At 39.9% G+C, this 27,953-nt stretch overlaps 1 protein-coding gene across 1 annotated transcript; it reads right to left on the bottom strand.

The window, feature by feature from the left end:
• Positions 1 to 17: 17 nt before the first annotated feature.
• pomgnt2 (protein O-linked mannose N-acetylglucosaminyltransferase 2 (beta 1,4-)) lies at positions 18 to 27,920 on the bottom strand. Its single transcript, XM_085422075.1, has 2 exons — positions 27,606 to 27,920; positions 18 to 3,858 (listed from the first exon to the last, which is right to left on the bottom strand). The coding sequence occupies exon 2, from the start codon at positions 3,768 to 3,770 to the stop codon at positions 1,962 to 1,964; it is 1,809 nt and encodes a 602-aa protein (XP_085278201.1). The 5' UTR covers positions 3,771 to 3,858; positions 27,606 to 27,920; the 3' UTR covers positions 18 to 1,961.
• Between the last annotated feature and the right edge of the window lie 33 nt (positions 27,921 to 27,953).

Raw genomic sequence — 27,953 nt, 5'->3', positions numbered from 1 at the left:
GCTAAGAAATAAGCTTCTTTATTCAATCACACTCACTGAAAAAAAAAAAAACTATTTGCTAACAGAAAACAGAGACTCGTGTTTTACTCGGCACATACAGAGATACACAGAAATCTAATCAACAACACTAACACATACATATCTAATCAATCACATCCTGAACACACAGCAGTTGCTTAAAATAATCTCTTGAACATGCAGTGATAAACAACTGCATATGAAAAGTGGAGGAAAACAGAAAAGGCATGAAAATAAAAGCAAAAAGGAGCAGCAGCCGCAACATTGCAGGGGGGACATCATAAAGTGTACAGTAAGGAAAATGGCGCAATCTCAACAATATAAGTCATTATTCTGATGGCAGTGTTTTGCCATTCCATAAAACATCTCTTGCTACATTCCTACTATGACATAGTTTCACCTCCATTTAAAGATTTATCAGTACATTTGTGCACTGGAGCTACCCACATGCAGTATTTCATTTGCAGACTACACTAAAACATGTTTAACAGGCAGCTGTTTCCAGCTAAAATTCAATATTAGACTTCCTTATACCAGCCAGAAAACCTTAGAGGAATGTAAGTTAAAAGACACATAACTGGGAATTTTATCCTAATTAACAGAGGTTCACACAAGGCTGTGAAACACTAAGCTGCAAAAATACCTTGTTAGATTAAGGAAAATGCTTTTTACACAAGGCAGTGAAATCCAACTGTCCAGCAGCAAACTGCTGGATACAGCAGGGAAAATGCTTAACGCTAATTACAGCCTGGCGTAACAGATATACACTCGAGAAAATGATAATATTACAGTTGTAATTACTGCCAATTAGAGAAAAATTAATTATTTATGAAGGAATTTATTTAAGCAGGAAAACAGAGAGAAGTGATTTGTTACCGGGCAGTGTGGAGCTATAAATATTACATAAGAGGAACTAATCTAAAGATATTAAACTCTACGATATGTTCTGAAATGACTTGACTGTGAATTTCCAAGACACTGATTACTGCTGTATTGTGAAACTGTTGCATTATCTGTGAGTCCTTCGTGACATTTTTGGAAGCAGTGTTAAACTTAGCAAATATTAGAAAAGAGCTCTATGATCTGAGGTGGCTGACATGAACGATGAGTAGCTGAAACCATGTGAAAAAGGTTGCTTTGGTTTTGACTAGATCCTGTAAATGACTGTGTATGGAATTTAACAATTGTGAGGCAAAAGACGCCACACAAAAAGTTAGGCCTGGTACTAGAAGTAATATGTATTTTAATTGCATATCAATTTTAATTCCATTTAGATTGCATAGTCTTAACATAAAGCAATAAATGTAATTGTAAAAAATGTGTCAAACAGTATTTATTTGTCAGTAAGACTACATCTTACTGACAAATATGCATTACATTATTTTTATTACTTTACATTTAAACTATGTAAAAAACGAGTAGAATCAAAATTTTTGTGCAATTAAATTATATAATCTTAAATATCAGGCCTGAATATTTTTTTCCCCAAACGGACACCATGAAAACACACACACACGCACCAATAGTCAAAAACCATTTTTTTAAAAATCGTATTCTAAAATGTCTTTTGTTCCTTACAGAGAAACTACATTGCATACTGTAAAAGGTAAAGAACCAGTGTTTTGACTAACACATAAAACATTTTATATATTATTTTTCACAAATAAATCTGCTGATCTGAATTCTAGTTTTATTAGAAGAGACAAAGTTTTTTGCACTTTCTTTCTAAATATAAGCGATGAACTTTTCATTCGTTTCTGGCCGTTTCTGACCATGGTTCTTCTGCAGTTCATCCCGGGCTGAGCATGGAAACAGCACCATGCAACAGCCATTTTACAGACCATAATCCAACAGAGTCCCCCTTTTCCAAAGTGATTGACTGAAACAGTGACTTCACCATTATATGAAACTGCACAAACAAACAAGCAGGCCTTGTGCTCACACTAGGTCCTGCATGTAAGAACATCAGCAAAGGGGCCTAATAGATTCTTGTTGAAGATGCACCTAACCCACACCAGGTAAGTGGTGAAGGGCTTAATGTTTTCTGAAAACGTGTAGTTCTGCTGGGGAAGGATATAAGGCATGTAGGTGTTCTCTCCCTGCTCCTGGATCCACACCTCGTACTTCACCTCTCTCACTTTTAAGAATTTCAAATTCCATGGGATCTGCCAAGAGACTGTGAGTTTAGCCTCATTAGTGGTTTGTACTGAAGTTTGACATTTAGGTTCTCTGACCCGGCCCGGATGGACCGTGCTGGCCACCTTGGCCTTTTTTAAGCTGGGCTTGGTCTTCATGCCTTCTTTGAGGACTTCCAGAAAGGATGGGATGTCCACTAAAGTGTCCTGATAGATCCGGAAGAGCCACTCTGGGTTGCGGCAGCAAAGGTGCCTGGGGACTTCCTTGCTTGCCTGGATCCGATCCTGCTCCTCTTTGTCCAAGTGAGCAATGCCTCCTTGTTCCCAGGGTCTGTCTGGGTGGGTGACAGTATTCTCCTCCTTAGTGTTCCTCCAGGAGATGTAGTGAATGTCCATGCCTGGAAGGGAGGCAAGAGTTTTATATGGTGTATACTGCTCAGGGTTCACAGCAAAAGGGAACAGCTCCACCACAGCAGCACCTCTAGGGAGGAAGAGTGAGGTGATAAGCTGAGCTCCATGCATGCTGACCAACATGGAAGCGCCACTGATGACCTGTACAATACTGGGAAAAGACTGCTCTTCCAAGGACACTGTGACCACTCTCATCTGAAACTCTTGGGCCAGCGCCATGATTACCTCTGCTTCATTCAGTATAAGTCTTGTTGTTGACCGACTGAAAACGACAATGTAGTCATCCTTCTTCTCTTTCTCCTTCTCATCCTCACCGCTTCCTCCCTCCTTCTCCATCTCCTCTACCCTTGTAATGTTCATTTTGTCCATCAGAGCTCTGGCAAACTGCCTGATCTCATTGCCTGAGACCAAGATGTTAGCTTTGGGCCCCTGTGGCTGGACAAAGCCATATTGGTACCAGGTAGTCATTTTGGACAAGCCAACATAAGATTTAGTAAAGCACATGAGCTTTCCAAAGTTCTTAAGCTGTTCTTTGAGAAGCGGTTGCTTACTACTGAGAAGACGGTAAAGGTCAAAGTGTGGGCCTTCGCTCCAGCCCTCCATGAACACAAGACGAGCCTCGTCATCCAAATCTGAATACTGGTTCATGGTATAGTAGGCTGGGAGGAGGTCGTCGTGGAATACATGCATGAGGTTATCAGGATTAAACCGATTCAGGATCAGTGTTATATCTGGTACAAACACAGGCTTGGGCATAAACTTTAAAGCAGCAGCTGGGAGCTCTAGAAAGTTGAAATATTGGGTATTGTGATCTTCTACTGAAGACAAGTCCAGCAGGGCAGGTTGGAAACGTCTGGACCCCAGGTTAGGCAGCATGACAGAGGAATTGGAATGGAAGAACACAAACTCCTCTGCCTCAGAGCTGTAACAGAGGTAGTCAAAGCGGCAGATGCGGTCAGTGTGCATCTTCCCAGTGCAGACCATGCGGGTGCCGTGTTCCTGAAGCGCCTGCAGAGCAACATGGTAGTCGATACGGGCCTGTGAGACCTCCTGGGACTGCTGTGTCATATGCAGCTCTTCCTCCAACAGAGCAGCATGCTCACTCAGCTTGGAATATTTCCAAAGCAGAGCTGCGACCACAGAGACCAGCAGACCATTAACAAGTGCACCCACACTCATCCTGCAACCTGCCACTGAAGCCCGCATCACTGCTGCTGCTTAGGACCCACCTCCTGACGCCAACTGGCCTCCAACCTCAGACGGAGGCGACGAGACATCCGCTGCCAGGAGCAGACTTAAAGAAGGGGAAGAAGAGATGAGCACAAGTTAAAATATAGACATTAAAAAATCTATTTAAAAATAAAATAAAATTTAAAAAAAGGCATTGTTGCTACAAGCAATTATCTAATTAACAATATAGCACACAGAGGACAGCTATGATATAATAACCAAATTAATAGTCAGACCTATAAGGTTGCAGTGCTTTTCATGTAAGCAACACAATATCTGGTGATTCATCTGAACGGATCTCAGCTCTCACCTTTGGGAATAGCAGCTGTTTACCTAAGCGAACAAATGAGACATTTTCCTAACCTTACATCCTCTGTCACCCTCCCTGAATATGTCAAGACAAATTACAGTGCGAGGAGGCAGAGAGAAAGGAACAACACTATTGCTTTCAACTCTACTCATCTGCATACTGAGAGAACAAGTGAGTCATTGAGAGACTCAAAATCAAACCAGTGGCTAATAGCAAGCAGCTGCCAGCAGACACACGGCAGCTAGCATGCTAAATACCTACTTCAGGGCCAGCTTGGTTAAAACAACAGTTACTACAATAATCAATTACTTAACATGCTATTCCTAATTTTGAATAATATATGTACCCAGAGGAGGAGGTTAAATTTAAATGTATACTTTGGTATGCCATGCAATAAGTAATAATTTTATAAAAGGCATTTAGAGAGTGAATCGTCCCCTCTCTACAACAGGTCTTGTGACGCAAAGCAAACTAAATCAGGTCAGACTAAACTAAGAATGCACACACGCAAATTAAGCAAATTGTCAAGAACAACACATCGACATGAACCTAGCCTGGGGAAATGTTTGTTTTTTTAGATATAAATGGGTCCTGACCTTGGAAAGAAGATGGTGATCTTCTTTCCAAGGTCAGGACCCATTTATAACTTGCAATGTATGTACTGCTCTAACACTTTTCCAGTACTTTATTTTATCTTGTTCACTGCATCATTTCGTTCCTGTTATGTCATATAAAATTTGCACTTTTGTTTTTTGCTCCCTTGTTGTTGCCCTCCTGGACTCCCCGAGTTTCTTGCATGCTGTCTCTCTTCAGCAGGAGTCGACCTGACTCCCTGGGCTATTTTTGACATCAATGCAAGTACAATATGTTATTGTCAATAGGGTCATTTTTTGTGATCAACCTGAATACACACGGGCACAATATAGGCAAAACTCCCAAACACAAAATTAACAATGTAGTGCATGCTGTACAGTGTAGCGAGGAATGCTCAGACCTCCAGACTGAAGAGACCAAACAGCCACTTCATAATGCACAACACAGAAGAGCCACCTTAACGGGACAAGACTCGGCTGTCTATCTGCATCTAAAGGACAAAGGTCACTCTTTCAAGGATGCCAATGTTCACATTTTGGACAGAGAAGACAGATGGTTTGAAAGAGGAGTGAAAGAAGCCATCTATGTCCACTGTGAGCGACCATCTTTGAACAGAGGCGATGGTTTACGACACCAACTGTCTGCCATTGATAACCGCCCAATCATGATGGGGTTGGGCTAGGCTTCACAATGGGTTCACCCGAAACCTTGGCTGATTGTAACCCACACCCGTTTTCATACCTTGGCTCGTGTGATTAGGTAGAGGATCAATAGGGGGTCCATGACCCTCTTGTGGACACTCCCATAGGGCTTAAAATCTGGGACCATTTCAAATAAATAAGGCAAAGAAGGAAGGAAACAAAGACACACATGGACTGCCACAGCTGAAAGAAAACAGGAAAACAGATTTAACCTGCACATGATTGATGACTGCTTATTTTCATTCTAATCCGATGAGCCCATGATGATGACTACTGAAACCCTGAACCTTCCTTCCTCCAAAACATGGTCCTAAGAGCAATTGGTGGTTCTTTAAGTTTCCCTGAAGATGTTTCACCTCTCATCCGTGAAGCTTGAAGAGATGAAATTTAAAGAACACTTTTCTTTCAAAGCTCCTTAGACTATGATGACCTGGATGACTGAGAACCTTTGCAGACAAATATAAGCAGTTCAAAACGCAGCAATGAACAGCTGCTGCAGAGAATAAAGAAGGGTTGCACCGTCTCGACCTACTCTAGGTCTTAGGCAAAGTCTGCCACAATATGGCACTCTATGTCCAAGGTTTTAAAAGTTGAAGCATCTCGTTTTATTATTTTGTTCTCCGGATGATGACCAGGACAGTATGTCGCTAGCTGGGATGTATCTTGACCAATCTGATGATCATAGCATTTATCTCTTCAGCTAGCTTCATAATTCTCATACAACAATTCTGGTTTTATAAATGTCACTAGCTCATCTTTATTTTCCAAGCTGCTGTCTTTAAAGCCCAAAATGTTACTCTGCAATATACACTAACGGTCATAAGTCTTAGAACACCCCAATTTTTCCAGTTATTCATTCCAATTCAAGTCGTTCAAGTCCAATGAATAGCTTGAAATGGTACAAAGGTAAGTGGTGAACACCCAGAGGTTAAAAAAAAAAGGGGTAAGGTTACCAAAACTGAAAAATAATGTACACTTCAGAGTTATACAAAAACACCTTTTTCAGGGAACACAAAATGCGTTAACAATTTAAAGCTGCAGCAATGGAGGTTGACCAAGCCTTAAAGCTGGTGCTACTAATTCCTACAGCTGTTCTAACTTTTCTGGATTACTTACAACCCCCTCTGTCTGCATAAAAGCAGTGTTGGAACACACTGTGATACCGTACCCTCGTGAGCATCAATTGAACAGTATTGTACTGCAGAAAGTAGTGTGTTATTACAAAAATGGCGAGAAAAAGGCAATTAACAACGGAAAAGAGACAGACCTAGGGCTGCTCGATTATGGCAAAAATGATAATCACGATTATTTTCACTGAAATTGAGATCACGATTATTTGACGATATTTATTTAACCCTTTAAGACCTACTATAGAACCAAGTCCACCAGAGCTTATATATATTTTTTTTTTTTTTATATGCTGTAGTGCCATTTGTGGGAGCATTTCAAGTTGCTATACATCAATACAACTGTTATAGCCCATATTTTAATAATATGTATGCATTAAGTCCATAGTAATTACATAAATTGCAAAAAAGTGCAATAAACTACAAAAAAAATTGAAAATCGCTTTTGTTTTGTTTACATATATTTCTACTTGGAGAAATTTAAGAGGTTTATCCCTCAAAACTTTAAATACAATAAAGTTGCAAAAAATAGTTTCCCACCACAGGAAATTTATTTTGAGTGTCTTCATAGTTTTATTTTGGAGATACAGCAATTTTTATATACTGCAGGAAAAACAAAAAACAATCCTATGATGCAAATTTGCAAAGAAAACAGCATGTGCATCATTTCACTGTGGGAAGTGTTACGAACAGCTGATAGGAACGGCAAAGCGTGTTTCTGGAATATTATGTTTTTGTTCCTGCAATTTGCAATTTTTGCAAGGTATATGTGGAACGAAACCGTGACCGAGGACAAGCTGATGGCATAAGATGTAAGTACAACTCCTCCGGTTTCATATGCAAAACAAATTATTGCGCTAGCTTACACGGTTCAGGTTCTACAGGGATTTAACAATAGTTACGCAAAACGGAGCTTACTGCTCTGACCGGCTTTAAAGGGTTAACAATGACTTTAAAAAAATAATATAAAATAGTGTGCAACACCACTGAAGTTTTTTTTTTTTAAACTCTCTTTTCAACCAACGGCAGTCACTCTCCAAATAACTTTTGCTTAGCTTTCCGAGCTTCCCTCGGGTCCTCTTAATCAGCGGTCTCCAACCTTTTTTGCGCCACGGACTGGTTTATGCCCGACAATATTTTCACGGACCGGCCTTTAAGGTGTCGCGGATAAATGAGGGAGGGGCTAATAATCGGCTCAGTCATTTTTAATGATCGTTGAAAGCCCAGATCGTAATCGTGATTAAAATTCGATTAATTGAGCAGCCCTAGACAGACCATCATAACACTTAAAAATGCAAGTCTTTCCTACAGAGAAATTGCAAAGAAAGACAAGGTGTCAGTGAGTACAGTTTTCTTTATCATCAAGAAACACTCAGACACTGGGGCAATCTCTGACAGAAAGGTGTCTGCCAGACCCAAAGCCACAACTGAATCAGAGGACAAGTTTCTGAGAGCTAACAGCTTGCGTGGTAGGTGGCTCACAGGCAACAGCTTCAAGCACAGCTTAATAATGGTCGTAATAAGTAAGCCTCACCTGTTTAATCAAAATTTGAAATCTTTGGTTCATCACACAGGATCTTTGTATGCCTTTAAGTAGGCGAAAGGATAGCTCCACTGTCAAACATAAAGGAGGAAGTGTGATGGTCTGGGGCTGTTTTGCTGGATCCAGGGTCGGTGACTTGTGCAGAGTAAGAGGCACCCTGAACAAAAACGGCTATCACAGCACTCTGCAGCACCATGCAGTACCCTCTGGCATACACCTAGTTGGTCAGGGGTTTATCCTACAGCAAGATAATGACCTAAAACATAAGTCCAAGCTTTGCCAGAACTACCTCTGGAGAAAAAGAAACTTCTAAGCTTGAAAACATTGAGTGACCAGCACAGTCTCCAGACTTCATCAAACTGGTTTGGGATTAAATGGACAGAAGAGTGAAAGCAAAGCAACCTACAGGTGCCACACATTTATGGGAAGCTCTGCTGATAAGGGAAGAACTTTGTGAAGAATATTTGATTTCAATTGCAGAAAGCATGCCACAGGTGAGTTCAGCTGTTATAGCTGCCAAAGGTGGCTACTTTGATGAGTCAAAAGTTTAAAATACATTTTGGCCGATAAATTAATTCCTTTTTTTTTTTCTTTTTTTTTTTTAACTCCAACTGCTTATTTGTACTATGCTTTCATTTCAGAGTGCAATGAGACATTAAATTGTTTAATGTCTCATTGCACTCTTTATTATATAAAAAACTGGAAAAATTGGGATGTTCTAAAACCTTGGACCAGTAGTGTGACATGTAATATACTGTCTGTGTGTATGTATGTATGTATGTATATATGTATATATATATATATATATATATATATATATATATATATATATGTCTCAGAATGAGACCCTTGAGCGACAGTTGGAACACATCGCGGAACGGATCACTGCAGTTGTGAGGTCTCAGAATCAAAAGAATGACAACACCATGGAACAGAAAGTTTGATACCATCATGGGGAGGCTCGCGGCTCTCCAACGGGAGATTGAGAGACCAGCATCAGAGTGTTAAAGAGCAGCCTGAAAATTCTCCTGGGCTGCTCGCATGGAAATTTACAAAATCAATATCAAAATTGCGGACTCCCATCACGGCGCCAGCTGCGGCCCAAGGCTGGAGCCGAACACTGATCCCCCCTCCCTTTCCAAACGCCTTCGATGCTTGTGCCCTACCGGGGAAGATGGCAGTCAACTGGACCAGCGCAGACATGCTGCAGGACCGGATGCGCTGTCTACACCGGCTCTCTCTTACCCTTTACCCGCCCCTGTTGCTTGTCTTGTGTTTCTATGGTGTATTGATAGTCATGTGCTTTTTGTGCTGAGGTGTTTTTTCTGTTATCAAACTGTTCTCCCACTAGGAGCTCAGTCTGAGTGGAGTTTTTTTTCTCCTCCTCTTACCTCATGTTATGTATTTTCGTTGTTTTTTTCCTATCAGCCTACCTTTCTGACACGTCTCCCCAATGTGATGTTTGTGTAAAGTTGGTCAGAAGGTTCCTTTGTAAGTGCGCATGCGCCATTAGCGTGCTGCCTGCTGTAACCCTAATTTCCTTCGGGATTAATAAAGTATTCCGATTCTGATATAGATATATAGATAAAAAAAACACCCAGCACGCCCCTGCGGGCGGTTTATCCTTCAAGCTCGGGTCCTCTACCAGAGGCCTGGGAGCTTGAGGGTCCTGCGCAGTATCTTAGCTGTTCCCAGGACTGCGCTCTTCTGGACAGAGATCTCCGATGTTATTCCCGGGATCTGCTGGAGCCACTCGCCTAGCTTGGGAGTCACCGCACCTAGTGCTCCGATATATATATATATATATATATATATATATATATATATATATATATATATATATAATAAATGTGTGGCGGAAACAAAGTTAGTTTTTATAAGCAGCATCTGCAAACAGTTGCTTTATATGCAAATATATACACTGAACTCAAAAGAGGAAACATGCAGGTCATGAAGACTACAGAGGAAAAGGATTTGTCTTTATTCCCCTCAAAAAAAAAAAAAACATTCCTTTCTGTAAAATAAGCCGATAAAGAATGCTTAATGCCATTTCCCATGACAAAATGTCACAGAAGAAGCACAATGAATGGGAGTCAAAGCACCATATACAGAAGCATCACATTGATGCTGATGCAGCAGTAAAAATAAAGTCAAACGAAGTGTGAAGAGGAGGCTGCTAGTGAGGCTAACATTAGGCTGGCAGCCTGCATGCGCTGTTTGCTCCACAACGACATGGGTGCGCAAGACAAGGCTTGCAGTGCCAGCAGTCCTGTTCAATCTCCCTGACTGCACACTGGCTCCCACAGGGATGCATGTGAATGCCCCCTGCAATTTGACTGAGCCAAGAAACCAAAGGCTTCAAAATGTCAAAGCCACTGCAAGACACCACAGCATGCACAAAACACTCTCATTTGCATCGCTATGTATTACAGGCTGCAAACAGAGACCTGAACAACTGTAAGCTGCTTCCTGGATCTGGTCACATCACAGAGCTAAAGTAAATCCAGGGGGCAGGGATAGCTCAGTAGGTAAAGTGGTCGCCCCATGATCGGAAGGTCGGCGGTTCGAATCCACTTAACGGCTACCCTGAGGTACCCCTGAGCAAGGTACCGTCCCTACACACTGCTCCCCGGGCGCCTGCTTAGTGGGCTGCCCACTGCTTCACTGAGTGAATGGGTCAAATGCAGAGAAAAACAAGTAATTTCCCCATGGGGATCAATAAAGTATCCATTATTATCATTATTATTATTATTATTAAATCCAAAACATGGAAGTGCTTTCCAAAGTCTGATGTCTCTGTGTATACCTACATGTATTTGGAGTCATTTAAACTGACTCTTTGGCAGTGTGATGGAGAGAGCCAATATACTGCCCAAGAATAACAATGTTCAAATAAGGAAAAGGTCACAGCAGTCACCAAATATAATCAAATTTGAGTAAAGGTTTGGCTCCTCAGTAATGGTTATAATACAGAGTCATATTCTTTTTCATATACAGTTGTGGCCAAAGGTTTTGAGAATGACACAAATATTAGTTTTCACAAAGTTTGCTGCTTCAGTGTTTTTAGATCTTTGTGTCAGTTGTTTCTGTGATGTATTGAAGTATAATTACAAGCACTTCATACGTTTCAAATGCTTTTATTGAGAATTACATCACGTTTATGCAAAAAGTCAATATTTGCAGTGTTGGCCCTTCTTTTTCAAGACCTCTGCAGTTGGCCTTGGCATGTTGTCAATCAACTTCTGGGCCAAATCCTAACTGATGGCAACCCATTCTTTCATAATCAATGCTTGGAGTTTGTCAGAATTAGTGGGTTTTTGTTTGTCCACCTGCCTCTTGAGGATTGACCACAAGTTCTCAATTGGACTGAGGTCTGGGGAATTCACTGGACATGGACCCAAGATTATTTGTTCCCTGAGCTACTTAGGTATCACTTTGGCCTTATGGCATGGTGATCCATCATGCTGGAAAAGGCATTGTTCTTCATCAAACTGTTTTTGGATGGTTGGAAGAAGTTTGCTGGACTTTCTTGAGTGCCCTGAAGCTGTCTTCACAATAATTAAACCTCTTTCCTTGAAGTTCTTGATGATCTGATAAATGGTTGATTTAGGTGCAGTCTTAGTTGCAACAACATCCTTGCCTGTGAAGCCCTTTTTTTGCAACGCAATGATGGCTACGTGTGTTTCCTTGCAGGTAACCATGTTTAATAGGAAGAACAACGATTTCAAGCATCACCCTCCTTTTAATGCATCCAGTTTGCTATTCTAACTCAGTCAGCATAACATAATAATCTCCAGCCTTGTGCTCGTCAACATTCTCACCTGAGTTGATGAGAACATTATTGAAATGATCTCAGCAGGTCCTTTTATGGCATGAAATGCTGTATGATGAAATGCAGTGGAAATTGAATTTTTGAGATTAAGTTCATTTTCATGGCAAAGAAGGATTTTGCAATTCATCTGATCACTCTCCATAACATTCTAGAGTATATGGAAATTGCTATCATAAAAACTGAAGCAGCAAACTTTGTGAAAACCAGCACTTGTGTCATTCTCAAAACTTTTGGCTACGACTGTACATACTGACTTTTCTACTCTCAATCCAGGAGTCAGAGTTGGTGTGATGATGATGATGACGAAGGACAGTACTATCCAAAATATTGGTCTAAAATTTCCATATGTGGTTAAAGTGATTAAGATCTGGTGACTCTATAAGCCTTAGCATATGGCATTTCATTGATCCGTCCTTTTGAAACTATTAAGTGACTTCTCATGCCCTGTGCATGATGGCACATAGTTATCTCGAAAGACACCTCTCCCTTCACAATAGAAATGGATCGTAGGATAAGGATGATAACTCAGAAACACAGTGCATTGATTTGCTGTGACCATTTCCCCCCAGGACATAGGTGGACCCAATTTGTCCCTGCAAAATGACACTCACAGTTTAACAGACCCAGCAGGACCCCTTCTTATAGACATGGGTTCAGGCTTTTAAAAGGTGTGTTCTGACAAGAAGAGACAAAAGCCCCATTTCCATTAGTACCTACTTGGATCGATCGGTTTACAGAGTTTTCCATAAGGTCATAGTACGTGGTACCAGGTAGGGATGCGCCATATCATACCGTTCACGGTAATACCGGCAACAATAAGAAAATGAAATATCGTGATAGAATATGGGTAAAACGCGCATGCGTGGTGCCTTTGTTTTCATACGCACATGGCTGAAAAAGCATGGCGGCGACGGAGAATGAGAAGGGCGAAAGCAGATCGTTGAATGAAACGGATGAACCAGAATTGGTTTGTAAAAATGCTGCAACTTCAGTGGTGTGGAACTGGTTTAGCTTTAGTCCGTCAGCTCTAATAAAGTTGTGGAGTTGTAAAGTATTTTGTCTAGTGTCAATTATATCGTCAGTTATATCGTTATCGCAAATTTTCAAATGTATATTGTGATAAATGTTTTTGGTCACATCGCCCTGCTCTAGTACCAGGCACTATTTTAGTACCTGCTCCCCCGGGGTTCCAAGCAATTTGAGCAGGTACTAAAATGTCAGACTGCATGTCACCGATTAGCGGATGAGTAGTGTCCCTCCATGAGTCCTGAGAGCATTTCAAGCAAGCTACATTGTAGCCACAGCTGCCCTGGGGCGCACTGACAGAGGCCGGACACTGGCGCCACCGGGCCATCTGACCACCACCGGTAGGCAAACATGGGGTTAGTATCTTGCCCAAGGATATTTGGCATGCAGCCAGGAGGCAGCATGTGTCACATATTAATTACGTTGCGGGACACCCGGACACATTGCTATGACGACAACCAAGCACGTTAAGTAGTATCGGATTGTAATAGAAAACCAGTCGATACGGGTCGAGTCACGGCGAGTCGATCCAAGTAGGTACTAATGGAAAAGGGGCTTAACAGCACTGGTGACAAGAGACCGCAGAATCTCAACAAAATCCAAGATGCTAGAGATCCCAAGTTATACTTTTCTAAAGTGACTTAAGCATCTATGACAACCAGTCAGCTACAAAAGAATTCATATCAAACCAATCCACTTTATGTGGACAGTGTATAGGGCAGTTTAATTAAAAATATTTAACAATATATCCTTTATTACGGTATAAACAAAATAAAGAGTTGTTCCTCAATATGGATCAAATCATACAGACACTGAAACTTTGCTTGTTTTAAACATTTCCCCTGCTCATTCAGAGATCCTTTCCTACCATGTTTTCTATCTAAAATTGAAAGCCGCATATGAAATATTCAGTGAATATCTTCCTAGCGATGAGCTGTAGGGATGGAGGAATTGTGAACTGAGCAAGAGCGAATGCAATAGCTATGAAAGGCTTACCTGGCCTCAGTCAAATGACTTCATGTCACTTGATGTGCAAATACAGTTTAGCATTACACGAAGTCTGTGTATTTTGTCTCTTAAAAGGTCCCTTTACTTTTTGCAGTTTAATGTCTTGTAGAATTTATTTAAAATAAATTACATTTTCTGTCACGATTCCACACAAAATAATCCCTTCAGATATCACAACTGTAATTACAGCCAAAGTACTGAATTAAGAACGTGAAACACTTCTAAAACCCTTCTGTCGTTATGACTTTAAGCTATTTAAAATGAGAATCAAAACAAAATGTGAAAACAAAATATCTACAAAAAGTGAAGAATATTTGACATTTTCTGATGATACCTTCTACTGCACATTGACCAGTATGAATAAGCCATGACTGTAAGGTTGATTACAATATAAAATGTTCATTTCTTTATGCCATAAAATTGTGTAAAACAATAATGCAATATAATCACAACATAGTATTTAGAATCTACTGAAATTAAGTAACTGATGTTTATCTCTTGCAGGTTCAGCCTTGGTCACTTTCCTCAATTGAGCCTGTTCTCATATTACGTTAATATACTCAAAAGGAATCCGGATATTTGGAGAAATGTGATTAAGGCAGGACATGAGAGAACATGTTTACCTGGTTACTGTAATACTATTGTTAAGATGCAGTAGTAGATCATATCCCCCTCCTGCTCTTCCCAGCCATTACTCCCAATTACTGTAAGAAGGTACCTTCTAAGTGACACAAGTGATGAGGCTGACTTTTCTCTACTGCCAACAAATGTTTGCTATGGAAATTTGCTCTTTGCATCCAGCTGTGCTGAAACGGAGCCAGTATTATTATTTTGAAACACTAATGTTTTGTTTCCACAATTATGAATGAATTTGTAAACTGGTTAATTTTGCTAATTGTGCTCATCAAGCAACCATAATTCAATTCAATTTTATTTATATAGCGCCAAATCACAACAAAAGTCGCCTCAAGGTGCTTTATATTGTACAGTAGATACAGAGAAAAACCCAACAATCATATGACCCCCTATGAGCAAGCACTTTGGCGACAGTGGGAAGGAAAAACTCCCTTTTAACAGGATATTTCTAATTTTAGAGATGTTGCGCAAATGGAAGAAAGCAGTCTTACATATTTGTTTAATATGTGCATTGAAGGACATGTCCTGGTCAAAAATGACTCCAAGGTTCCTCACAGTATTACTGGAGGCCAAGGTAATGCCATCCAGGGTAAGAATCTGGTTAGATACCATATTTCTAAGATTTTCAGGGCCGAGTACAATAACCTCAGTTTTATCTGAATTAAGAAACAGAAAGTTAGCGGCCATCCAGGTCTTTATGTCTTTAAGACATTCCTGCAGTTTAACTAATTGGTGTGTGTTATCTGGCTTCATGGACAGATAGAGCTGGGTGTCATCTGCATAGCAGTGAAAATGTATGCTATGTCTTCTAATGATACTGCCAAAGGGAAGCATGTATAGTGTAAACATTATTGGTCCTAGCACTGAACCCTGTGGAACACCATAACTGACCTTAGTGTGTGAAGAGGACTCTCCATTTACATGTACAAATTGGAGTCTATTAGATAGATATGACACAAACCACTGCAGCACAGTACCTGTAATACCTACAGCATGTTCTAATCGCTCTAATAAGATATTATGGTCAACAATAACTATCTTTTAAGACACCCAACACCCTCAATGTGTCTGAACTTCCATACTAGCATAATATTTAGCATGGTTAAATAGTATGTGAGCAGTTTTTAATATGTCCCTAACCAATGTTCCCTCTAAGCTCCGCGCGTGCGCAATTGCGCACTGATGGCACGGTCTCTGCGCAGAAAAAATCTGCGTTGCGCACAAAAAAAAAATTCTAACGTGGATTGGAATTAAAGTAAATACATCAACAATTCTGTTTTGCAGTGTTAGTCAGTAAGTGACTGGCTGCTCCAGTATGGGATTAGAACGATGCCACCTTATCCCATAGTCCAGCCAATCACGTGATTCACATTCACGTATATACGCAGTTAATCATCGTCGTTGACAGGCTACGACAGCGTCCTTATGTGCCGACACAGGTGTTTTAGCTAGCAAAGCAGCGTGGCTGATGTGGAGTGAAGCCACGTTAATGACAACGTGTGCAACCATTGGAGATGTGAGCAGGACGGACAGAACAATAGACGGAAAAAGTGCGGACTTTATACCAGTTTTTAAATTGTGTTGATAGGCCACGTAAAACCAGAGTTGTGATAAAAATATCTGCAATGTTTGGTTTTCTTCCCGAATACTACCGTTGTTTATATTTACTGTGGGAAGAAATGGTAAAAACTGCATTTTATAAGGAAAACGCTCGAAAGCCTGTGAGCAAAGATGAAACCAAAACCCCCCCACCCTTTCCCATTGGTCGAAAAATGTACCATGTCGACCAATCAAAACATGGCATTTAGTTGTTAAGAAACGGGAGGAAGTTTTAGGAGTGACAGCGGTTTTGAGATGTGAGAGATTTGCGACGTTTAGCGCAAATCTTGTGTCGTTAGTGTGTAGTGTAGTCAATAGTTTTGTTGTGTGTGTCAGAACAATGAGGCGACTGCTGAATGTTACAGGTGTTACAGGAGTGATACCTCTCCTGCTGTCAGGCCTGCAGGTATCAGGCTGTTGTTCTCCTTTATCTCAAAGTGGACAGAAATTATTTTTTGGAGTGGCACAAATAATTTTTGTGGCATCAAATTTGATGCAGAACAGCTGATTGTTCTGTAAATAGTTTGAAATGTTTATTTTAAAAAATGCCTTGGCTGCATTTTTAGGTAAACAAGCTGCAAAAAACTTTGTTGTTTGCATAACTCAGTAACTTTTTTTGAAGAAGTAACTATATAATTAATTGCCCAACATTGGTCATTATTTACTGTATTTTGCAGACAGGGAGTTACAGGACTCTCTTCCAGACCACAGACTCAGACTCATAATACAAGTCAGAGCTTTTTTTTTTTTTTTTAAAAGAAAAAAAAAAAAAAGAAAGTTGTGTTTTCAAAATTGGAGTTCAAGTTATTTTTACTTCCAATAGTGTTAAAATACTACACAAGTCAAGAACAAGGTTTTTTTTTTAATTTGCCAAATGTTAAACTTTATTCTTTACTCATTTATTCTATCTTCTCAATTACAATCACTGTATACAACAGTATCAAAGGACCCCTGCTCCTCAGAACCCCCCATTACTTCTCACCAATTGCATTAACATCCACTGTCATGGGTGTATACAAAACCTTGCCTGCATCAGTTTTGCATACAGGATGTAGAATCATCAGGCATCTTTGCATCCCTTCAGCGCTCCAACACTTCACATCTACTTTTTTTTTTTTTTTTTTTTACTGTCATGCGTTTCCTCAGCAACACATGACAGTAAAAATAGGCACATAATTATTATCAACCATCTACACCAACACCAGGGCCCTTCAGGTGGTCCTCAATCCTAAATAAATTCTATGCATTTAACCTATCTAGTCTAGGTGTAGGACTAATGGACAGACAACATGGCTCTAGCTGTAAGCCCGTGCAAGTCAAGGCTCCCAAAGAAAAGTCACAATATGAAAGACTTTTCTGTCTATGCATCAAGGACTCTGTTCTTTTTAAAGAAAAAAATAGATGTAAGGTAATTAAAAATATCAGACATTTTTTAAACCATAACCAATCAGGCTACAAAGCTCTGAGAAGAAACACAATTAGCGAGTTCATCACTATGAGCAACCATTACTTGTAGTCGTTTGATTTATTATTAATGTGAAAATATTGACTAATAGAACTTAGTCAAGACATACATGACAAAAGCACTAAAAACTAGTTGAATAATGAGCACGCAGCTGCTACTTTTTAAAAACACAGCAGCTGTGTGAGCCTGTAACAACAGAGCCCCCTGTTAGCCTAGTTCCATCAGCATGTGACTTTACACTGTCATTTTCTAGCAGCCAAATACTTACAACAGATTTAATAAATGCAAGGATTGGGGTAGTCAAAGGCTGATTTCACTATGATGAAATTCTGCATTAGTTTTGACGCTTATTTTCCTAATATCCAAATAAAATTTCAAAAGCAGGGCTGAGCACACTTCACTGCACAGTAATGCGGCTCACTCATACATTGCTGAGCTAAGAACCACAGCACAGGCTACCAGACTAGTTAGAAAATCCTTTTGTACATCAGCACTTCTCTGCCCAATAAACCGTGCGGTAATGTGCCTACATGTATAATAATTTTCATCAAGCTGCCTAAAGTATGCATGAAATGGCATATATACAGTATATGAAGCAATGTGGAAAATAGCTTTTTCAAAGAAGACATGATTTGGGAGCAAAAGTGGTCTATGCATGAAAATAGCTTCAGCTTGTTTTATAGCCTTAGTTTTCAAGTAAAACGAAGGACAATACAGCTATTTTTGGTCTAAATTGCAAAACAATGTTTAAACAGCTTATTTTAGGCTTGAAATATAAATTATGGATAAATTAAACATGGATACAAGAAAATTATTCAACCCAATCTACCAGTGAGGCCAATAACCTTTTCCTTTGCATTAAAAAAAAACCTTCCTGTTATTGGCTTGATGCAGCATTACAGGCTGACACCACATAATTGCATCATCAGTAATACTTAACAGTACTGCTTTCATAAGACATCTACAGCTTAGTCTGTGCTGCATCCACATCAGTGTAGAAACCACTGATGTCTGGTTCTTTATATGTTGTACCACACTATACATTACATGGAAAAAACAAAACACGTGACCCAGCCACTATGAAAAGGTGAAAGCAGGAAAGGATTTTTGTGTCACACATCAGGTGAGCAGTTTTCATTCAGTTTTCATTCATTAAATCATAATTCCCTGTGATTTCCTAGAAGTTGTGACATAAGCACTTCTTTAGACCAGCTTGGACTGGGAATTGATCAGTGGTACAAAAAAAGAGGGAAAATCTGTCTGTAAGCTTTGTATGTACTAATGTTGATAAAGCAAAACACGGTCAGCATCATCAAATGTTGATAAATTTGGAAGGGAACTATTTAATGGCTAACTAATGCTGAAATACTCTATTATACTTCCATTCAAGACAATGACAGTCTCATTAACTACTAGACAATACCATCCATCCATCTTCCTCCGCTTATCCGGGGTTGGGTTGTGGGGGAAGCAGCCTAAGCAGAGGAACCCAGACCTCCCTCTCCCCAGCCACCTCATCTAGCTTGTCCGGGGGAACACCAAGGCATTCCCAGGCCAGCCGAGAGATATAACCTCTCCTGGGTCCTGTTCCAGTGCGAGCTGGAGGACATCATCCGATGAAGCCAACAGAACCACATCATCAGGCTACTATCTAGTACTTCCCTGGTGGGGAAGCCTGGTCAAGTTTCTGTTGTGGCAGTCTTCCAGACTCCATCTCTGGTGTTTTACATTTTTGCTGGCAATAGAAATCTAATCTCAAGATCTGCCTCAAAGCAGAGTACTGCAGGTTCTACAGCCAGAAAGTGTACGGTCACTTGACTGAGGATGCAGAGGTGAACAGGGATTGCCATTGGAAGCTGAAGGCCAATCAAAGTATAATAACAAAGTAGTAATAAAGTATAATAGAAGCTTTGGTGGACAATGTGATGAGCTTTTGTAAATAACTATATACCAGCTTTCTCAAGTGTAGTCTTCCTATGGACTCAGGAGCACATAGAATGATCCTTGAACATTTCGTTCTTCTTGTTACAGGTCAATTCACCTCTTTCTTTGAACTATCAATCACTGCTCTCTCCATGCTAACACCAGCGTTACTGGGTTACTCTGGAGACGGTAAGCACCCTGATGATGTGGAAGGTAACACGGGGCAGTATTTAGCGTTTTAATGGGGATCCCGGAAAGCCGTGAAGTCTCAGGGAGGAGTGGCAGAAGTATCCTGTGCACTGTAGCTGTTCAGCTGGTCCCAGCTGTTTATCATTCCTCATAGCTCACCATCCCTTCCCTTTTAGAGATAACCATCTCTCTTTTTCCATATCTTTATCTACTTTGAAAATCACCTCAGAGGGCCTACCCCTGCCTCTTTCAAAAACAGATTGAAAAAAAGAAAAACAGACACTGTATCACTAGAGTCCTTTCTTTTCTCCCCTGTACCTGTTTTTAGTTCCCTTCGGCCACTTGATTGCTGAGCTCTTCTGGCTGTGATGATGTGTCCTTATGTGTTGTCATCTTTATTCCTGAACTAAATGTGGCCTGTCAGATTGGATCAAGCTGCCTGGAGCTCAGTGTGGCACCAAAGAGAATTAACGGCCCAGTAGTCGTTATCTGGCTGTACAAAGACAAGTCACATAGTCTGTCAGAAAATCTTCCAGGTCTGTGTTTGACACATCTCATGTCTACCCACTTGCCTAGATCAAACTGAGACAGATTACTTGACTGTTTGATAGCCAGCTCTTTAACAACATTTTCTTGCTTCCCTATATCATTTGCTAACAGTGACCCACTGTGCCTTCTGCAATATAGCAGATATAACATCAAGGCTTTTGTGCTGTCTCTTCTCCCCCAGGGATACAGGCGATGCAGAGGCTGGCGTAGACAATCTGCAGAATGTGTGTGAGTAAGTGACAGACAGACAAAAAAGGAACAAAGTGAGAAGGACAACCTCTGAAAACACTGCAGCACAGCACTTCAGCGCTGCCTCAGGACAACAGGCAATATTCCAGAGAAGGGACCGAAATAGAACAGGAAAAAAAAAAAAAGCTGGATGAACACTTAAGGATATCTGCCAGTGAACAAGATCTCAAGTTGCTGATCCTATCCGTTTTGGAGACTTGGGAGTCCTGTAAATTTAGAAGGATTTTCTTCCATACAAATTTGTGGAGGGCATGGTGGCAGGGGAAGAAAATCTTGAGCATCCTTTGGTGTTAAACTACTGTTAAAGGGTATGTCCATTTTCACTTGAATTAGAATTGTCTGCAAATAGTGACATATTAGTCCTTAGTTGTTAGGATTAACATTATCACGCCTGTGTGCAGCAAGGATGATGCAGACAATAACAAAATCTGTGTCAGGATGAAAGAGTAAAGGTATGATTTCAGTCTGAAGACATCTGCTGCCAGTTCTGCACAACTGAAGTTAAAGTTCCCACAAGAAAATCTGACTACAAACTACTCCAACATCATTTATCTACTTCTAAATTGGTGCTTTGTTTGTCATCTACCATTAAAATTTTCCTTTGTCTGAGTCATTGATCTTAATCTGAAGTCTATTTTTTTTTTCACTTCTCTGTAACAGCAATAAGTCTTAGCATTTTGAGAGATTTCCTCACAGTTTCATTTCTGGAAAAAAATGGCAGGAGATGCCATTAACTAGTCAAGAATTTATATTCTCTGCTGTAGCTAAGCATACTAAAAATACCTTTAGAAACTAGTGCTAGAACTGAGCTTTAAAATCCCTTTACAGTCAATTAATCCTGAAAGAAATAAACATACATGAAAAGACTCACTAGTCCTCCAAACAATATAATCCATCCATTCATATACGTACTTACAGTCACTTAACAGGGTCACATGGGCAGCATTCCAAGCACAAAGGGATGTCGGTGGTTTCAGAGGCAAAAATAAAATAAATAATAGATAACCACAATTTAGTACCACCTTTACACTTAATTCTAAATAGATATTTTCCTTCTGTTCTTAATGAAGGCTCTGGCAAATGTGTACTTCTTGTCCCTGACACTTTAGGTAGGGCAAAACAAATATCAGGTCAATTAGAAACCCAAATCTTAGGAACTTAAAAGCTTTTTCACAGGATCTCCATGCATAATTCATAGCCACTCTGAGACAATCAGAGGTTTCACTAACTTCTGTTTTGCTCTGAAACACAAACAAAGAAGGATTTCTTTAAACTACAGCCTAAACTGCATTTAAAAATGCAATGAGTGTTTGAAAACCTGGCAGCCTGCAGTGGTCATATGCGATAGAGCCTAGTGAGGAACTAAATGGAAGACAGTCCTGGATGATTCCCAGAAACAAGCTTCAGACCAACCAACCTAGTCTTTACACTATACATAACTTCTGGTGTAAAACAGAGAAATAATTTTAGGAGACACTTCTGATAAAGCACCGGTTGGTCATACCTATACTAGCAACAGGCTTTGCATTGGAGCCTGTTAGAAGATCAGACTCAGAGTTTCTTCCATTTGGAGCCAAAGCCTTCCAAGTAACATATGTTTGTGTTGTCCTACACACTCTGAAAGCACTATGAACCAAGCCAAACGTAACAAAATACTATATGAAGGTTTCTGGGGTGTCACGCTTTTACCATGAACACAGCAACAAACGTCCAATGTCATGGGTTTAGGAGCTGGTAAGAGAAACATGAGCCAGCTGTCACTCATTCAAGTGTCAGACATTAAAGTCTTCTATAAACTGTCTCAACAGCACCCAAATTAGAGAGCCTGAACTTAGTGAATGGGAGCATAATTATTCAATGAAAGACAAGAAAAAGATGATTTTTGAATAGGAATCATAAGGTACTCCCACATTGGCTTCAGCCCCAGTATAATTGCCACAAATGGCTTGTTACAGTCTTCTGAAGCCAAAAGGCCAAAACCACCCACAGGTACTTCCCAGCTGTAGTGGGTATTCTTGAGCTTATAATCAACACACCATTATATGGGTCAACTGCTCTGAATATGAGCTGGTTAGGAGACAGTACAGGAATTGTACCTCCTACGCTAACATAATCAGAGCATTATAAAATACAGCTTCTGCTGGCTCACTGTTCTACTTTGCTGACATGGGACCAAACTAACTGAGTTCTTGACCTTCTTTGACACAACGTTGATTTCAAGTGTAGCCCTAGTGTTTACCAGAGAGTTATAGACCTCTATCTGGGGTGATGGAGTGATCAGAGTCCATCAATTTCTATACATAACCTATAAATTTAAATAACCAAGTAAGTCTCAGCAGAGCTACCTTCTCCTGAGTCTAACTACAACTCCATCACTGTAGCAGCGGATGAACCATTTCTTCATGAGCTGCAAGTCCTGGTTAGTGCAGGACTCTAGCTCACAGCAGAAGGTACCAGCTTCAGTCGAAGACAGAGGGATTGGAGTATGTCAGTGGAGCATGCTCTCTGGGGAAGCAGCTGAATAATATCAAGGACTGCAATAATGGTGAACTGGCCACTGGGCCAGCAGGCAGGAAACTTATGTGTGTAGAAGAGCCACAACTAGCTGGTTAGCAGTGACTGAACTTTAAAACAATCAGATTTTGCTCAGTAAGTTCAGCAGTTCAGCAATAAATTGGCACATATACTTGGCCACCCATTAATATATATGTGTGGCTCATCCAAATAAAAACTAAAACAATAAAACATTGAGCCCACTTAAAACCCAAAGTTCAATAAGCTTTAGGAAGATGACCTTCATGTAATACCTAAAGTGTTCTCTAATTGCATTTTTCGTTACATGTATAATGAATTTCTAACAAAGGCTGCAGAGTGCTACACCCTCCAAAGCATGCAGAAAAAAAGAACAAAAATGAAACAAACGATTTTTATGAAGGATGAAAAAAAAAAAACCATGCCTAAATGACAAAAGCCTGGATGTGCCTCTTCTGGTGCCATATTCACTGACACTGTGGGTCACTGTGCCAAAAATGGTGCCTTCCATTTATCTGACTCATGGGACTGATGATTTGAGGCACATGTACATCAGCTCCACCACCAGCCTCTTAAGCTATGATCACCTGAAGAGGCCTCTTATGGTATAAATCTCTCTCCAGAGGCGTTTGTCTGCCTTTGCAGTGGTATGTTTTCTGACTTAGCCTAATGTATAATCTGCTTTCCAACAAACTGAACTGAACCCATACTGTGTGCACCAGAGTTGCTGTAAAAAGTAATGAGAGTCAATTTTGCTCAGCACTTAGGGGATATGGAAATGCATAAATATCACTTATTTCCACTGTTAAAAATGTAGGGGTCTTCACAGAGGGGACTCAAAATCTGCTAAATAAGCCAGAGCTATAGTGAAAGGTTGCAGAGAATGGCTTTGAATTATTCCAAAGACAAGAGCAGAAATGCAGATCATATTGGAAGTATAAAAGGGACAGGGCAAAGAAACAAAGCCAGGTGACACGTCAAGTCAAATCGCTTATGGTGATGTAATCAAGATGTGACATTATAACCACTGGATCACTTTATTGGTAAATATAAATTATTGAAGGAACACAAGTATGGTTTTAGGGAAAATGGAAGTACTACTTATGTATTAATGGTGATGTTGAAGAAATGCCACAATACTGATCTACAGAAACTTAATACAACATATTACAGTGAATTATTGAGAAAGTTGGCGACATAAAGGCACAAACTCATACCTGGATTAAAAAGCTGTTTGGAAAATAATGTGAAAATTCATTCATCATTTTCGTAATTTAGAAAGGCTACATTTTGATATTTTAGAGATTGGTCCAAACATTTTTTATGCTTTTTGCACTGCTTTTAATGTGAGTAGCTTCCCACTTACCCTCTATCTTGCTTATGGAATATTGCTTTTCAAAAGAAGACAGATGGATAAATTGAAGGAACGAAGGTTTGCAGATGTGCAGCATTTTGAAAATGACTACCTTTGTGGTTCTGGTGTTAAAACAAACATGAATTCTCACTAGGATTTCAGTCTGTTTGGATTAATGTCTGATTCAGAAAACATGCAAAAAGAATATTGGAAACTCCAGAAATATGAAATAACATCTTGTCTGTGAGTTTATCGACCATGAATACCACAAAAGCTTCACTGTGGTATTTTTATTTTCACAGCTCCAGTGTCATTACTGTGAACACCTCTTGTGAACCAATATAGAGGCAACAGCAAGCCGGTTTCCATTTGCTCAGAGTGCTAGGTTACAAAGCTGCACACCAAAGGACCATGATCAGACTGATAGTTATTCTTATTTTTGACAGTACTTATTATTATCAATCAGCTGATAAATGAATATGACAAAAGGGGATGTGTGGGATTAATCCTCCCTTTCTCAAAGGAAAACACAGCTATGGATGCATATGAATGATGTTTGCCTTAGATAATCACTGACTTGAGTCAAGTGCTGCTGACTCTTATAATTACAGTTCAAAGATACCTTGCTTGTATTCTGTGGTTTAATCTACAGTTTGCTTTTGAAATATATCATAACTTTCTTATCACACAAACAGTGGCGGTTGGTGGTTAAAAGAAAAAAAATAAATTTTGGGTGGGTGCAATTGGGTCTGACAGATCAAACAATGAATGTCATGAAAAAAAACACAAACACAAATAACCCAGCTGTTCTACTATACTAAGCCTGAAAAAAGGTGAAGCTTCATGCTATTGTACAAGTGGCTACAGCTGCTCTCATGTCTTTTGCACTTTTCTGTTAAGTGCTTTATCATATAGCCTGCAGGGGAAGGTTTGTGTATATGCTCTCCCACGGTCCGTGGACTGCTGCTGTCTAATTCCGGATCGTCGAGTTCAAGCCCTTTGATTCTTTTCTTCGACCAACTGCCTTAAAAACAGAGTGTTGCTGTAAACAAACAACTGATTTTAACCCTGTTTCAGCAGCACTTGAAGTCACCATTCTTGGTCAAAAGCTAGCTAATGAGCATCTGTTCTTCTTCTTCAAAACAAGAGTGGCTGTGGTGTGACGATGTGTGAATGACATGAATGAATCAAATTCTTAAACAAGGCAGGTAATCTATGCCGACTGGTTCAGGATGCACAAAATTGCACCCCAAGGGGTGAATTCAATGCTCCAACTGACATGACAGGAAAACTTTCAGTGTGTACATAGACTCCCATTACTCTGTTTAAACTAAGTGCGTGTTATTTACAACATCACCCAAAAATCTATATTCAAACCCTTCATGGTCACAAAATTGAAAAATTGAAACTGTTAATTGCATTAAAGGACTCTGCCTGGAGGTTAGACTACAGGACTTTTAAGAACCATGTGGAACGTTTACCAAGAAAATTAGAATAGAATGACTTTATTGTCCAAATTAATGGAAAATTGTCAGAATAAAAATTCTGGTGGCTATCAGCCAACATACATACATATGCATATAAAAATTCAAGACAACTATAGAAATAAATCACAGCATCTTATTAATTAGTACGCTGATTGCTTTTGGCACAAATGATCCCGTATACACCTTTTTACTAGCTAGATGCATCCTATAAAATCGTTCAGAGGTCATTATTTCAAATTCAAAATAAAGGTGTTCACATTCTGCAACAATAGGCCGGGCTTTACTTAAGACAGCCTGATGACAAAGCTTATCCAATGAAGTTTGGTGTCGACCAATCAGTTCTGACAATCATGTTCAGTTCTTCCTATTTTCAACAATCGAGGTACCATACCAGACTAAGATACTGAACTGAAGCATGCTTTCAATCAAGCTGACATCAACTCTTTCCACAGTTGTGGCTAACTGCAGAGCCTCCCAATATCCTGATAAGAAAAAAATTCTTATTAGCAGTCTTGTAAATGGAATTAGCATTAACTATAAAAGTTTATCTTTACATTAATATATGTTCCCAGACTTCCACAGACTGACCAGAGAGTGAAAGACCTTTTATGGAGCCTGTGTAATTCAAGACAAGCTCTTTCACATTGGCAAAATTAATCAACAACCAATGAGAGTTATGCCATTATTCCAACCTACATTCCTGAGCAAAACAGTTAGAGTTGCTACAAAAGAGATCCACAACAGCTATGTCGTCAGCATATTTTAACATTTTCGCATTCCTATCCTGCAGCTGCATGTAATTTACATAAACATAAACTGGCATAACGATGGAACATACCGTTGAGGGGCCCTGTAGTAACGTGATTTAACTGACAAAATTTATTGATGACAAAGGTTGGTTGGCTGGTTATGTATGTAGAAACAAATCTTGATTTAAATCAACAAGTTGCAGGCTCATGCACTAGAATTGCACACTAGAATATTGTGCAATCCACAATTTTTGCTTGATTAACCTTCTAGGTCCACCTTGAATCCTCTTGATTCTGTGGATCACAGTGCATTACAGTTTATCTATCACAGGTGATTACTGTCTTACTCACCATTGCACCTTATATGAAAAAGTGGGGTGATCCTACCTCGCAAATCGAAGAGAGCAGCACTGTACCAAGGCTCGATTGCAAATAGTGCCTGCTTACCTTTGTTCTTAGACTGAATTTAAACACTGTACACAGCACCTCTTAGATGTACAAAACTATGAATCTACATTCTGTTACCTTTTAACATGTAATATTTATTTATCTTCAGATATATTGTGGTGCTATATGATTTGGCTATGTGTCTAAATTTGCTATATGGTTCTTGGAAATAGATCTCTTATTTTAAAACATACATTTTACATTTATCAAATTTATCATTAAATATAATAAATAACCGCTAAAAAAAAATCTTAATAATAATCGTAGCTACATGCATGAATGTATTTTTCAGGTTAGGTTAAGTACTACTTTATACAAACACGTCAAACACATCTATGCGTGAGCTGGTAGCCGCTGGACACGTTTCCCCCTGTGATATTTACCAACACCTGCAAAGGCAAAGCCCGGTGACAGTGAAGCTGAAGGAATTTCACAAGAACAGAACTGTGTCCCAGCAAAGCAAAAAGCTTTACCTGAACTGCAACTCTTACCTTAGGTCTAAGTGAAAATGTTGATTTTGTCTTTCAAGACAGTTGAGAGGTTAGCTCATTTGGGCAGCATCAGCGTCTCAGTATGTTGCAGAGTCGAAAGCAAAGACGTGTAGTGGAAACGGAAAGAAAAGCATACCGGCGTACACGGCAGCTGTGAGTAACCAAAAAAACACCCGCGTGTTCAGTCATGAAATTTCTCCGAGACTCGGCCGGGGGGTTTTGCTCTTGTTTACAAGCTAGCCTAGCGCTCACAAAAGCAGAACCAGAGAGATCATCTGCCTGAATACCGACTCCACTCTGCTGTGTCCAGTCTCCACCTACCGCCGAGGGGAATCCCGCGCTCAGATC

Source organism: Rhamphochromis longiceps, linkage group LG11, assembly GCF_057381845.1.
Source record: "Rhamphochromis longiceps isolate RC_006_pf linkage group LG11, R_longiceps_female_GT1.1, whole genome shotgun sequence".
In the NCBI taxonomy this organism is placed as follows: domain Eukaryota; kingdom Metazoa; phylum Chordata; class Actinopteri; order Cichliformes; family Cichlidae; genus Rhamphochromis; species Rhamphochromis longiceps.
Note: the sequence above shows the minus strand (reverse complement) of the source record. Positions and strands in the feature narration are given on the sequence as shown.